Raw genomic sequence first — 12,253 nt, 5'->3', positions numbered from 1 at the left:
AATATGCTGGAAAGTAATCTCTTTTCTATTATGCACAAGGTCAAATGGGATCATGGACATCCAAGGGAATCGAGAAGATGATGCCAATCTCTTCATCTCTGGGTAGCATTTTTAACAGATAACAGTTCAAGCATTGCTTAACTCCAGGCCCATGCCTCCCTGAAATTCATGAGTGGCCCACTTCTCACCCACTACAGACTATGTCCATTGTTCAGGATGCTGTCTCTTACCCTGCTTCATTCCCCTCCCCAGTAAGATATCCAAACATTCTGTCAGTCTGGTTCTTTTGTGAGGCAGAGCAACCCCTGGCACTTGCTGGTGTTACTAATGGGATGGGATCGCAGAGCCGTTCTAAGTGCCTGTCATGCACTGCCAGCTGCATCGAGCCTTCCTTCCCCAAACTGTTGTCAGATTTCTATTTCCCAAGCCCAGCCTGCCGCCTTTCCCTATGACACTGTCTCCTCTACTTTTAGCTACAGTAAGAGCTCAATTCCGCATGATTGCTTCCTATGAGCTCCTGTGGTCTTTAAAGGCTTCCTTCTGGCTTCATACAGCTGTGTTGGAACTCAGCCAACAGAGGTGCGAGTGCTGCCTGAGCACCCCCGTGAGCATTCATACACTCATGCATGGAGCACTTTTTACACTTGACTCTGTGCTGGGTACCAGGGACCCGGATCCAGCTGACCTGGCCCTCACCAAGTTTACAGCCTCCATTGCCAGGGGAATTTCTCAGGGCAAGACCAAGAAACAAGCCCACCCATTTTCTCTCTGGACATCACCCCTCAACTCTCTGTAACTTCTAAGCCCTTTTTCTAACTGGGCAAGCCATCCCTTACCCTAACACAAAGCTGAGGTTGACTCAAGAGCTTGGAAGTTCAGTGAAGAAATGTCCCAGTGAACACTAACTAGGAACACTCAGTGAAGATTAAAAAGAAAACCCAGAAAGAAAGGAAAATTTTAAAGTACAAATTAAAGATTTAGTTAAAGAAAGATCATTAATTAGAGCACTGCTTTTCAAACATTTTGACTGTGACCTAAAGTAAGAAATTCATTTTATACCCTAATGAAGTATACAAAAGTATTCATAAAACAATACTTACCTTTATTATGTACAAGGTACTCTGATATTTTATACTCTAACTTGTTAAGTTCTATTGTACTTCTTTCCATATTTTTTCATTCTATGAAAAAGTGACATAATAACCCACTGAACTGATTTCATGACTCAATAATGGATTACTATCAGTTTGAAAAATCTGAGATTATAGGCTTCTGGATTGCTAATCCAAACTGATCTGTACTCTCTCCAGAGTTCGTCCAGTACAAACTGCAGTGGACTCTGGTGCCAATAAAGTACTCAATCTCAAGTGTCTGGCTGTCCCACCACATCCATTCTCTACTTCTTCCTGGCCATATGGCAGCTCAGCTAGAGGCCACACTTCCCAGCTTCCCTTGCAGTAAGGTAAGACCACATGACAAAATTTCACCAGTGAAAGGTGAGTGGAAATGATTGTGTGATTCTGCACTACTTGGTTAAAAGAAAATCCCTTACCGTGGACTTCTGCCTTTTGCCCTTCCTTTCTAGAATCTGGAGTGACAACAACATGACTTGGAGTGTGCAGAGGAGGTTAATGACTTAGGGTGGGTGGGGGTCAGCAAACCACTATCCATGGAGCAAGTGTGGCCCACCACCTGTTTGGATAATAAAGTTTTATTTGAGCAGTAGCAATAGACACCATAGGTCCCTGCTCTAGAGGGTACAGAGCCTGGGTCCCTGGGTGAGTTCCTGGAGCAGAGCCTTCCCATCTTCCTGAACTGTTCTATGAGAGAAAAGTTACCTTCTGTCTTGTTTGGTCTCAGCATTTTGGAGTCTCTTTGTTACAGCAGTTTATCCTTGCCTTGTCCAGTGCGCCCTCCCGATCTTGTCTGCCTCCAAGCTGCACACCTCTCCCAGGACAGAACTGTCACTGTCCTCTCAATGCCTCCAGCACCACACTTAGTCCCTTTGTTTATGGATCTGTCTCCACATTAGACTGTTATGCTTCTGAAAAAGAAAGAATCTGGAGATTCAGTTTTGTGTCCTTAGCAAAATCCCTGTCACACTGTCGTTTCCCACACATTTGGGTCCCTGGGACTCAGGAGTGAAGGAAGTTTCCCATCTAGGTCTCAAAGACTTCAGATCACCGTCCATGTTTCTGTGGCCTCTTCCCATCCCTCATCCTTATTAACATCAACCTTATTCTCTCCTTTATTCTACTGCTGATAAATTTAGCTTAAGAACTGTCATGAACTAGTTGGTGAGACTGTTCTAAATATTGGGTAAGTTCAGACTTTCTTGGCATGGGTCCTAAACTGGCACTGGTTAGTTTCTGGTTAGTGCCACTGTATAACCTATAGCTTCCCTGTATACTGTCTTTTCCTTTGGTCATTCAAAATTAATTTTCTCATGACATTCAGAAGTCTGGGACTCTTTCTAATAACTCACCAAATTCCATCCTGAAGAAAACATTCAGGTCTCAAGTTGTCTAAGGAGTTGAACAGATAAACCTACTGTGAGACTCATGCATATCCAATCTACTATTTACCACTTCTCACAACTTGCCTTGTATTTTGGTGGACACCTTCCCATTTTAGTGGTACATAAGGGAGTGACCTAACCAAATCACACAAAAAATGTTCACTAAACACCAATGAAAACTTAGTGCTAGATAACAAAAGGATAACAGGCTTCTCTAAGTTTTGCCAATTAAACAAAAAATTTTTTTGCTTGGGGACCCAAAATTTACAAGTATATAATCTTCTAAGGAGGATAAATTAATATTTTGACTTACAACATTTGAGACTGACTGGTATTGATCAAAGCTGATGAGTACAATGTTATACACAGATGTTGTGCACAAAAGGTAGTCAATAGTGAGCCAAAATGCACAGATGTTATCTTCAAACTTCCAGTCGAACAGCCTGTGAAGGATGTACAAAGGAATGGAGATCACACCTGTACGGGGAAAAAATGAGGGTAAAGAAAAATAGCACATATCAATGAATACGAAGAGACATAGGAACACAACACAATGAACTATCTGAACTGGCCAAAAAGAGCTTGATTATAATTTAGAAATTCATGGTATTTCATCAACAAACTCAGGACTGATCTCATATACATTCTTTAAATACCATTTTTAAAATAGCTGTCACAAACATCGTACCTTCAATGGCTTCTTATTACTTTCCAAATTAAGTTCAGGTCCCAGCAGGTATTTCCAGCCATATACAGCACACATCATCTTTGTGTTCATGATCCAACCCAAACAGGATGGGCCACCCTTCCCCCAAACACATCTCATATTGTCACATCTCTTTGCCTTTGCCAACAACATTCTTTCTTCCTAGAATATCCTCCTCTCTTCTATGGAGAAGTCTATTTAATTCCTTCTAATTCTTCACTTAGTTTAAAAAGTGACATCCTCCTTATCATCTTTCCTGGAACTTCCTGGGTAGAAGTGACCCCTCTGTCACCTGCCCTCTCCTGGCACTTCACTCATCTCTCCCCCTCTCATGTACAAATATATCCTACTTTATATTGTTGTCATATGTTAACTTGTTTCTCCTGAGGACTGGGACTGTGTGGGAAGTCAATCTTTGTATTTTTCACAACATCCAGGGTTGACCAATGGCTCGCACATTTAACTCAAGGAAATTAATAACAGCTAATAGGTATTGTGCAATTACCAGATGCCGGACATTGTGCTATGTATATTACATATATCATCTCATTTAACTTTCATAGAAACTTTGTGAGGTAGGCACCATGCTGAGTTAGCAGATAAGGAATCTGAAATTCAAAAAGGAGACATAATTAGCCCAAGTAAGGGAAAAATTAGATTTGAAACCAAGCAATGTGATTTCATAACCCCTGACTTTAACTGCTACCCTTCAGCAAATGAACAAATACCTGAGTGATTCAACTCAGCACAGAAACTGCTTCATTGTGGAAAATGACTGAACTGGGTTCCTTTTCCTTTAGCCTTATAGGGGTTTTCAGTTGTATTGACATTTCAGACAGGTGGTCTACTCACTAAGAAAATAACCTATTAAGTGGAAGCTCGGCTGAAATCTTATTTTGTTGGATATCTTCATATTTTATGAAGGCACTTGGCAGGAATTCCCATTTTCCATATGAGAACCAAGTTAGCCTATCATGAAGAACAATAGTAAAGATAAAAGAAAAGGAAAGGGAAGATTGAAGGAAACCCTGCATTCTCCCAAAACAAGATGACATGAGCACCCCAATGTTCATTGCAGCACTATTTACAATAGCCAGGTCATGGAAGCAACCTAAATGCCCATCAACAGACGAATGGATAAAGAAGATGTGGTACATATATACAATGGAATATTACTCAGCCATAAAAAGGAATGAAATTGGGTCATTTGTAGAGATGTGGATGCACCTAGACTGTCATACAAAGTGAAGTAAATCAGAAAGAGAAAAACAAATATCATATATTAATGCATATATGTGGAATCTAGAAAAATGGTACAGATGAACTGGTTTGCAAGGCAGAAATAGAGACACAGATGTAGAGAACAAACGTATGGACACCAGTGGGGGAAAGCAGGGCGGGGGCGCTGGTGGCGGGATGGATTGGGAGATTGGGATTGACATATATACACTAAATATGTATAAAATAGATAACCAATAAGAACTTGCTGTATAAAAAATAAATAAATAAAATAAAAAATTTAAGTATATATTTTAAAGATAATTATTGTAAAAAAAAAAAGAGACATGACACCATGAAACTCTTAGAAGAAAACACAGGCAAAACATTCTCTGACATAAATCATACCAATCGTTTTTCTTAGGTCAGTCTCCCAAGGCAATAGAAATAAAAACAAAAATAAACAAATGGAACCTAATCAAACTTATGAGCTGCTGTACAGCAATGAAACCATACACAAAATGAAAAGACAACCTACAGACTGGGAGAAGATATTTGCAAATGATGTGACCGACATGGGCTCAATTTCCAAAATATACAAACAGCTCATATAACTCAATAACAAAAAAACACAACCCAATCAAAAATGGACAGAAGACCTAAATAGACATTTCTCCAAAGAAGACATAGAGATGGCCAACAGGTACATGAAAGGATGCTCACTCAACATTGCTAATTATTAGAGAAATGCAAATCAAAACAACAATGAGGTACTACCTCACACCAGTCAGAATGACCATCATTAAAAAGTCTACAAATAACAAATACTGAAGAGGGTGTGGAGAAAAGAGAACCCTCTTACACTGTTGGTGGGAATGTAAATTGGTACAGCCACTATGGAAAACAGTATGGAGGTTCCTCAAAAAACTTAAAATAGAGTTGCCATATGATCCTGCAATCCCAATCCTGGGCATATATCCAGACAAAACTATAATTCGAAAAGATACATGCACCCAATACTCATTGAAGCACTATTTACAATAGGCAAGCGAGGGAAACAACCTAAAAAAAAAAAAATGACATGAGGATATAAAGGTGTTTTATTTATTTATTTTTGTGGTACGTGGGCCTTTCACTGTTGTGGCCTCTCCGTTGCGGAGCACAGGCTCCGGATGCGCAGGCTCAGCGGCCATGGCTCACGGGCCCAGCCGCTCCGCGGCATGTGGGACCCTCCCAGACCGGGGTACGAACCCACGTCCCCTGCATCGGCAGGCGGACTCCCAACCACTGCGCCACCAGGGAAGCCCAAAGGTGTTGTTTTAGAACCAGTGTAAGGAAATGCAGAACTTAGTGTCCTGTACCTAGATTTACATACAAATATGACAGACAAGACACCATCGAGAAGAAGAGTTGTGTGGTCAGTTCTTACCTATAGTTCAAATTGCCTGCTTGTTTTACATTTTAACTGTATGTGTATGTATGTATATGTGTGTGTGTGTGTGTGTGTGTATATATATATATCTTGTAGGATTCTAAACATTTCTGGCATATTTTATTTTTTTAATTGAAGTATAGTTGATTTACAGTATTGTGTTAGTTTCAGGTGTACACCATAGTGATTCAGTGTTTTCGAAGATTATACTCCATTATAGGTTATTACAAGATAATGGGTGTAATTCTGTAAGCTTCCTTATGGTGCCTTCCATCTCAAAGGGGTGTGTGTGTATGTGTGTGTGTGTGTGTGCATCCGTGGTATCTCAGGATCACCTGAGATAAATCAAAGTATCTTCAAAACAGAGAAATTTATTATATTTTGGCCCAGAGTTGTGGCTTCCAATGTTCCCTACAGGAGCATTTTCCACATACACACTCATTTCCTCTCCTGGATGAGAAAGAAGAGTGGGATGCCACCAATCATTTGCATTACAGTTGCCATTGTCTATTTGTTGATAATGTTTTTCACAACCTTTCTGAATTAGATAAAAGAGAAAGGTATGTTCAAAACCTCTGGAGCTGCTTGAAGTAACAGTTAATTGAAAACAGGCTCAAGTCTATTCCTTTTGTTTTAATGAAACCCTGCTGTCACCTTGAGTTCTTTGGGATGGTTTAATACAAACCTCACGCTCAGTTCCTCTGTCTTGTTGAGTGGTTTTGCGGCTCCTTCCAAAGGAGTTTCAGAACCTGAAACCATGAACCTGAAATACATCTGTGATATACCCACTCCTAGGTGTTTCCATAACTTCCACTCTGGAGTCATGCTTCTGGGTCAAATAGACTTGATAAGAAAAACTAATAGCCAGGTCCTTGAAAAGAGCCATAAGTCTTTGGCATGACCAATTGTGGCGGCAGGAAGGTAGGGGAGTGAGGGAAAACAAACTATATTAAAAGAAGATGGTGAAGCAAATAAAAAGGAAGTGAAGGAACCAGGGGGAGGAGAGAAGAAACCCTCTGCTACTCCCTCCACCCCTAGCTCACTCTGCTCCACCCTATCTGGCGTCAAATACACCGTACACACACCCTCAGATTCTTGCATGGGTTTCCTGGGCATGAACCACTCTTCCCTCAGAGGCTCCTTTTGTTTACTCCAATGCGTCTTCCTCAGTGAGCCCTACCCCTGAGGTTTACATTGCAACCTCTACCTCTAACACATTTCCTCCCTGCTATTATGTTTTTCTCAGTAGCAATGATCAACCTCTAATGCTATGTAGTTTTATTTACTTATTTATACTGTTTACTTTCCTCTCCCCGCCCCTGCTCCCAGGAAAAATACAAGCACCACGAGGGTAAGGATTTTTGTCTGTTTTTTCACTGATATATCCCCAACACCTAAATGGGTACCTGGTTCAAAATAAATCAGTATAGGATGAATGAATAGACGAGGATGGGAAAGCCCAGTCTGCGTAAAAATTGTCACCAGTCCAGTATCGCCCCTTCTTTCTGAAGCCAGTTAAGAAGCTGCATCTTCCATGAGAAAATGATAATCTAAAGGTCAGGGGAGGGACTTCCCTTGTGGTCCAGTGGTTAAGACTCCATGCTTCCACTGCAGGGGGCGAGGGTTTGATCCCTGGTGGGGGAACTAAAATCCCACATGCCATGCCAAGTGGCACAGTCAAAAAAAAAAAAAAAAAAAAAAAAAAAAGGTTGGGGGAGCTAAAAGCCCCAATGAATTCTTTGGGCCAACAGAGGAGTGTGTAGATAACAGTGATTGTATAGAGGGTATTATGGACTAAATGTTTGTGTCCCCCCCACCAAAAGTCATATGTTGAAACCCAAACCCCAGGGTGATAGGACCTATAAGGAGGTAATTAAAGTTAAATTAGGTCGTAAGGGTAGAGCCCTAATCCAACAGGATTAGTGTCCTTATAAGAAGAAACACCAGAGAGCTCACTTGCTAGCTCTGTCTCCAGGCCATATGAGGGTGAAGCAAGAAGGCAGCCATCTACAACCCAGGGAGAGAGCCCTCACCAGGAACCAAATCAGCTGGCACCTAAATCTGGGATTTCCCAGGCTCCAGAGCTGTGAGAAAGTAAATTGCTGTTAAGTCACCCAGACTGTGATTATTTTGTTGGGGCAGCCCAAGCTGACTAACACAGAGGGAAAGAGAAGAGTCCTGAAACAAGGCATGAAGGTACAGGCATACTTCATTGTATTGTGCTTCACTTTACTGCACTTCATGGATGTTGCATATTTTACAAATTGAAGATTCGTGGCAACCCTGCATCGAGCAAAGTCTATCGGCAGTATTTTTTCCAACAGCATTTCCTTACTTTGTGTCTCTGTGTCACATTTGGTAATTCTCACAATATTTTTAATTTTTTTATTATTATATTTGTTATGGTGATCTTTGATGTTACTATTTTAATTGTTTTGGAGCTCCACGAACTGTGCCCATGTAAGATGGTGAACTTAATAAGTGTCATGTATGTTCTGACTGCTCCACCACCCTGCCATTTCCCAGTCTCTGTCCTCTCCTCAGGTTTCACTATTCCCTGAGACACAACAATATTGAAATTAAGCCAATTAATAACCCTAAAATGACCTCTAAGTATTCAAGTGAAAGGAAGAGTCAATGGATGCGGCAATTGTCACTGTTGTCTTATTTTAAGAAATTGCCACCAGGCACCCCAGCTTTCAGCAGCCACCACCCTGATCAGTCAGCATACATCACCATCGAGGCAAGACCTTCCATGAGCAAAAAGATTATGATCCAATGAAGGCTCAGATGCTCGTTAGCATTTTCTAGCAATAGAGTATTTTTTAATTAAGGTATGTACATTGTTTTTTTAGACATAATGCTTTTGCACACTTAGTAGACTATACCTATACTTTTTATATGCACTGGGAAACCAACAAATTCATGTGACTCTACTTTGATACTTGTTTTATTGCAGTGGTCTGGAACAGGACCCACAGTACCTCTGAGTTATGCCTGTACTAAAGATAAACTTTGCCATCCTGAAAATGTGGTTTAGACTCTGTCATCAGCAACCACCTTTTGCCCTTGAAGATCCTGGCTGGATCATCCATCACATGCTTATGTAGGCCATACATGCCCACACAAATGTAGATGTGAAAAAGGTACCCACAGATGGAAACATCAGTTATGTGATACCAATTTTATAGATATCAATAAAGATATAAGTAGTATTTTTTTCTGGAATAGTGTATAGATGACATATATCAGTGTAGCTAGTACTGGAATTTTCCCTCAATAAGTCTTTGCTTTTCAACTACATTCAGCCTGGGAAGCTTCTCAGGTGCCACAAATTTAAATTCTCAACAGGAGGGCAGTTCAGAAACCTGTGAAAAGAGGACATTCAGCCAGAAAGCCCACCATACCGAGCCCATGTTATGCTCTCATCTGCACTGGCATCGCCACATGGTTCTGGAGCTCTGGGTCTCATGACGCCTAATATTAAGAATTGCTATCTTCTAGCTACAGAAAATCTCTCACAAGTTCTGCCCTGGTCCACTGCTACCACCATGAGGTCTGACAGGCTCAGAGCTGAAAGATACACTTTTGACCATGGCAAAGGAGAAAGAAGAGCGTTGACACAAAACTCAAATCTTGTTACAAAATGCTCTCAGAGACTGCTAAGTCTTATGCTGTCATGGTGAATATTGTGTTAGAAAGTGGACCTCTGGATGAAGCTGGCAGGGGTCAGGGGAAACATGAAGGATGAGACCGGCAGATTAAGAGAGATTCTGGCCTGTGTCCAGTCACTCTCATCTGGAGCAAAGCCATTTCTCTTCCCATCCACCTGCAGATGGAGGGAGGCCACCAGGACTGCTGAATCATCAAATCTGCAGGGACATTTCTCAAAGACAAACCACATCTTTATGTTGTGGTGCTCAAGCCCACGATGGTGGGGCTGCCATGATGCTGACATTGGGCCTTACACAGAGGCACTCTGTTCTTGTCTAGAACCATCTTCATTCGAAAGTTTCAGGCCTCAGGCTCTCTCGGTTGGATATAGTTTTACCCCATCCCTCCTGACCACCAGGTATTCAGGGCCTCACTCCCTTTGGGGTAGTCAAAATACATTTTCCACTTTAAGCGCTGAGTGTCACCTAAAAGTTGTATAGTTCTGTGAAGAAGGAGGAGAGGGATACATATATTTATAATAGAATATTCTCTGTTCACATAAATACACTCGTGTATTTATCTGTGTTTATGTGAGCATAGAGAATGATGTGGAGGGACCTACATCAAGTTGTTAATGTTGGTTACCTGGAGGGGCAGAACTGAGGAGAGAAATGGGGAGATTGTTGCATTTTTTAATACTTCTATATACCCACTTTTTTCTGTGACCCTATAATTTCTATACTAGAATTCCTAAGTCAATCTCTCCAACTAGAAGTTTCCTCCAAAACTTTTATCATTGCAATATCAGAAGCAGAAGCTGCTTTCACAAATGCTCCCTAATTCTGTGAATAGTGTCATACTCTTGCCCCCAGAACTCAGTCTTCAACACATCTTCCTCTTTCTCCTGCCTGACCCCGCCTTGCAGCTCTGCTTCCCAAACTTCTTTTCCACCCTCACCCTCACTCAGAGCCTCACTGCTGATTTCTGCCAAGGTCACTGCAGGATTCTCTCTGAAATGAAGCTGCCCTCTGCTCCAGCTTCTCCCACCGGCTACGTCTCTTCTGATGCCTCTGAGGTAAAGCTTCAACCCATTCAATCATTCACTTAAATCTCACATTGCCTGCTGAATAAACTCCAATCCAGACTCACACTAGTAGTCAAGGGCCTTCACTATATAGATTCCAACTACTTCAACCTCACCCTCAGCTGTTCTCATACAGCCCATTTGCACACTAGCCAGCCTGGAGCTCACACTTAGGAAGGTATACACGATGATTTTCAACCAGCATATCGTTGCTGATTCTTGGAATACTCCCTCCTCTCCATCTCTGCCTATGGAAATTCTACCCATCCTTTAAAGTTCATTTCAGAGACCACTACCCACTAACCAAATGTGCTTTCTCCCTCCTCTGAGTGCCCGCAGCACTGGGTGGGTCTTCATGGGTTCTCACATCAACATGTCCTGTTATAGTCATTTCTGAACTTCTCTTATCTACTCTACTCTATTGAAACCTTATTAAAGAAAGAGATTAACCTAGTCTTCTCAATACCTCCTCATTATCTAACTGTACTTGGTACCTAACAGTACTTACATGGTAGGTACTCTACTAACATTTGTGTACTTGGTTTGAGTTGACATTTATCTTCAGAGAGATCAAGAGTGAAAAGACTAACATTTATTGAGCAGTCACTGTGTTCCAGGCAATAAACTAAGTATTCTATGAGTTTTGTTTCATTTTAATATAAATGCAAGCGTTTATATAGCTGTACACAATAACAGATTAAATTATACTAGAAGCTCCTATAAAACCATATCATCAGTTGACACTTCTGCATATTCACTCATTATGATAAGCATTGTTAAAAAATGATCATCAGGCAGTAAGAAATTATATAGTGCATGTTTTCAAAGAAAGATTACTTTGATTTCAGTGATCTCTTAAAATTATTAACACTGTGGTTCCATATTATATGCAAGGGAGTTTAGTGTTGGGTGTACTTTACAACATCCTATGCCATATTATAAAATAATATTATTAACTATATTATGTAATTGACCTGAACATCCTATTTTCTGATTGTGCCGATTACCAGCATATACATTATTTCCTATTACTCCAACACTGTGATATTAAAGAAACTATGCTTACTTAAAAAGGAATACTTATAAACCTAAACATACAAGGAAAATAGGTCCAAAAACAAATAACTCTTAGACTAAAGCAATACCGAACTTATTTTTATTCCATTAAAAGAAACAGTTTTCAGATGAAAATTCCCCTGCAAACCTGATTTACATATATATAACATGCCCATACAGTGCCGTATAGCCTCCCCTGAGTTTCAATCCTTAAACTTTTTGTTTTTAATAATCCCTTGAAATAAAAAAGCTTATTTTAAGGTTTCAGAAATGAATTATAATTGAAAAAGATTATCTTAAATAAAGATACATAACTTACCAACAAAGTCAGAAATGGCCAAGTTAAGGAAAAAGTAATTACTCCGATGTCTAAGGTTTTTGTCCACCACAAAAGCTAAAATTACCACAGCATTTCCTACCATTATAGCAAAAGCTAGTAAGCTCATTAAAAATGCTAAAGCAATGCTAGTTTCTGATGGTAACTCAGTTGTGTCATTAGTAGCTGGCATCATATCAAATGATGAAGAAACGTAATACAGCAAACTAAGCTGGAAAGACAATTCTGACAAGTGTGTTTTCCAATCG

At 40.4% G+C, this 12,253-nt stretch overlaps 1 protein-coding gene and 1 long non-coding RNA gene across 3 annotated transcripts in view; one reads left to right on the top strand and one right to left on the bottom strand.

The window, feature by feature from the left end:
- The window catches only part of LOC308627068, an 18,328-nt gene extending 16,638 nt beyond the window's left edge, over window positions 1-1,690 (top strand). Inside the window, exons 2-3 of the long non-coding RNA XR_014017346.1 lie at window positions 1,311-1,462; window positions 1,586-1,690. This is a non-coding gene — a long non-coding RNA (uncharacterized lncRNA). The remainder of the gene's footprint in view (window positions 1-1,310; window positions 1,463-1,585) is intronic.
- HRH4 (histamine receptor H4) overlaps window positions 1-12,253 on the bottom strand; it is a gene marked incomplete at its 3' end in the record, with an annotated part of 14,877 nt that extends 2,624 nt beyond the window's left edge. Inside the window, exons 1-2 of one of the 2 annotated variants that reach the window (XM_081252771.1) lie at window positions 11,988-12,253; window positions 2,832-2,995 (exon numbers count right to left, since the gene is read on the bottom strand). In XM_081252771.1, coding sequence (XP_081108897.1) covers window positions 2,832-2,995; window positions 11,988-12,180 — 357 coding nt within the window. In that variant the 5' untranslated portion in view covers window positions 12,181-12,253. The remainder of the gene's footprint in view (window positions 1-2,831; window positions 2,996-11,987) is intronic. The other variant, XM_081252772.1, reaches the window with a different exon arrangement.

Source organism: Mesoplodon bidens (genome assembly GCF_964165515.1).
Source record: "Mesoplodon bidens genome assembly, chromosome: 13".
Lineage (NCBI taxonomy): Eukaryota > Metazoa > Chordata > Mammalia > Artiodactyla > Ziphiidae > Mesoplodon > Mesoplodon bidens.
This window is presented reverse-complemented; position numbering and strand designations above follow the sequence as displayed.